The sequence below is a fragment of the Ursus maritimus genome, unplaced genomic scaffold (assembly GCF_017311325.1).
Source record: "Ursus maritimus isolate PB19 unplaced genomic scaffold, ASM1731132v1 scaffold_17, whole genome shotgun sequence".
Classification (NCBI taxonomy): Eukaryota; Metazoa; Chordata; class Mammalia; order Carnivora; family Ursidae; genus Ursus; species Ursus maritimus.
The window spans coordinates 25,545,297-25,548,139 of NW_024424119.1; the positions used below are offsets into that span (position 1 = coordinate 25,545,297).

Below are 2,843 nucleotides of genomic sequence, written 5' to 3' on the forward strand. Positions count from 1 at the left end.
TTTGTCATTAAAGATACATGTATATTTAAAAAAAAACACCACTTTCCTGGCCCTTGCTGACTATCTCTGGAGACTTCTTTGACCTCTGGTTGGTTTAGTTCTTGCTTTTTTCCTTTTTAAAGGGTGGTGGTGAAGGAGAAAGAGAGATCCTCCGGTTGGCTATTGTTTCGCTGGGCAAGGGCACGGTTAACTGTGATCTCCCATTATCATTTCTATGGTGTAGACAAAATCCCCTGATGTAAAATACTGAAGGAATTTGAGAGAAAGCTCCTGCTTTCCTTAGCTGACAGAGATACGTACATACAAGAGGTTGTACCATATTACCGAGGCGCCCAGGAGACCTGGGTTTCCTCTTGACCACTCCTGGCGTGATTAATCCCTTCCCATACAGGGGTCTGTTTCCATATAAAATTCCTAGGTGACCCCGAAGGAGTGTTTCAGTTCTAGAGACTTCTGTCTAGCTCTGGTAAGATGTGCTAGCTGCAAAAGGGCTTTGGAAAGGAAAGATATTCGTCTTTTTATAAACATTTTGTGTGGGGCGGAAAAATCAGAGTGGATTTGAATCAATTACGTTTAAATCAGGCGGCTCTACAAGGGAAAATAATCCAGGCTGGGTGAATGAATTAACACACACAAAATTTTTAATAAAGCCAGTACACAGCCGTGAAAGGATTCAGTCTTCCCAAAGGGCCTGGGAGGGAAGCAGCGCAGGATTCTCGTTCCCATCTTAGAAACGAGGAAACGGGGGTTCAGAAAGCGTAAGTAGCTTGCCTCCTCGGTAGCCGACCAATCGATCGTTGCCGCCCTCACTTCATCTCACCTCCGGCTTTGGCACTTGAGTCTCCTCAGAGGCGGCAGTCCAGGGTCAGGGCAGCCCCAAAGGCCAGGCGGGGAAGGCTGCTTTAAGTCAAGCCACTTCCGCCTCCCTTGGGCCTTGCTGGGCTCACCACCTCCCAGCCCCGGCGGCCCGAGTCACGAGTTTTCCTCGGGGGCCCGCCCCTCCCCCAGTTGATTGGGTAGTTCTTGAACTATCGCTGTCCTCTGATTGGTTGTTACCCTTTCGGCTCTCCAACACCGCCTACACCAACCGGATATAGGGGCAGGGTTTCCGCTTCCGCCTCCCGCTTGTCGGATCGCGGTCGCCGCCACAGCTGCCGCTGCGGGGCGCGGTGTCGGTGGGTCGGTTGGCTTGTCTCTCGACGTCGGTGTCCGTGCCGTTGAACTGCCCGCTATGGCTGAACTAGATCCTTTCGGCGCTCCTGCCGGTGCTCCCGGCGGCCCCGCGCTGGGGAACGGGGTGGCTGGTGCCGGCGAAGAAGACCCGGCCGCGGCCTTTTTGGCGCAGCAAGAGAGCGAGATTGCGGGCATCGAGAACGATGAGGCCTTCGCCATCCTGGACGGCGGTGCCCCCGGGCCCCAGCCGCACGGCGAGCCGCCAGGGGGTCCGGGTGAGAGTGCGGCCGCGTTTGGGACGGGAGGGCTTGTATAGAAACTCCGCCCAGAGTGGGTCTGAGGGCTCTGTATAACTCTTGTTTCTTGCTGAACCNGGGAGGTTAAGGAAGAGTGCAAGGAGGAAAGAGACCCTGGCCCCGTCATAGCAGAAACCTAGGTTGGGGGAGCCTACTCAGTGGTACGAGTATGTTTGAGTGCTCCCGGACGGGGCAGAGCTAGAAAGCGAAGAAAATAGGGTGACAGGCTGAAGAGCTCGAAGAAGCCCGTTCAGTTGAGGAACTTTTCAGTGAGCACTTGCTGTGCTTTGAGACTGGCCTCTGAAACACAGCCGCATTGGCGCAGTTTGGCCAGACTTAAAGGCAAGCGTGAGCCCGGCATAGAAGCAGTTATTAGGAAAGGAGGGCAGAAAAAAAAAAAGAGAATACTGGCATCGTTTTTGAGATATACAAACAAAAACGGGAGTGCAATTCAGCATTTAAACATGTCAGGTGTACAGAATGTTGGATGATGGGGAGGAAAGGAGGCGTGAATAGGGAACTCAAGGAAGGTGGTCTAATCCTGGAGTAAGAAACTCCAGCCAAAGAAGGGTAAGAGTTTCCCCATTTGTCGAACGGATTATGGCCGGGATTTCTAGAGCTCTACTTCCTCTAGGAACTAGAGGTGTTGGCAGTGTTGCCTAAGCAGAATTTAAGATTAGCCTGAACTAGCCTTCCAAAAAGTGAATAGAGAATGTGGTGTGGCCTTCTCCCAGCCAAACTCAAGCAAAGACAAAACAACAAAAAACGAGCAGTAGCATGCCAGTTTGACCTCTGAATGCCTTACCTGTGTGTGATGCTTCAAATTACAGTGGGAGGAAAAGATGAGTGGAAGAGACCTATTCAGTAGAATGGGGGAAGTAAGAAATTATCTGGAAGAAACGAGACCTGGGTTTTCATTTACTTAAAAAAAAAAAAATTCTAATTAAAGGAGAATAGGGCACTGATGGGGCAGATGGGAGTGTTTGTACTACTCTAACCTCAAACCTTAAGGAGCCAGGCAGATAACATAAGTGAGAGAAACCTGCTGGGAATGAGAGACTGTGGAGTGGTGGAGAGTGAGGTTTTGGTGCACTGGAGTTGTACTTTATGAAAGCATTCAGACTCCGAAATCTCAGTTACTGTGCCAGCCAGGCGCAACCATTTTTTGTGAGTAGGGGTAGGGAGACTGCTCATTTGCAGCCTCTGAGTTTTTATTGCTGCACAATGTTAACCTCCTAAGCAAATTAGCACACCCCCCCCTGCCCGGTAAAAATTTACACGAGAACATGATACACCTGAAAATGCGAATTACAGCAAGCAGGTTGGACTGAACCGGGTTGTGGCCGGGGGGGGGGGGGGGGGGGGGGGGGGGGG

At 51.3% G+C, this 2,843-nt stretch overlaps 1 protein-coding gene across 3 annotated transcripts in view; it reads left to right on the forward strand.

Moving 5' to 3' along the window:
* CLTA (clathrin light chain A) overlaps positions 1-2,843 on the forward strand; it is a 22,298-nt gene that overhangs the window by 1,123 nt on the left and 18,332 nt on the right. The window contains exon 1 of one of the 3 annotated variants that reach the window (XM_008707820.2): positions 1,096-1,448. The exons of 1 other annotated variant lie outside the window; for it this stretch is intronic. In XM_008707820.2, the coding sequence (XP_008706042.1) occupies positions 1,232-1,448 (217 nt within the window). In that variant the 5' untranslated portion in view covers positions 1,096-1,231. Of the gene's footprint in view, positions 1-1,095; positions 1,449-2,843 lie in introns of those variants that run through there. One more of the 3 variants, XM_008707819.2, reaches the window with a different exon arrangement.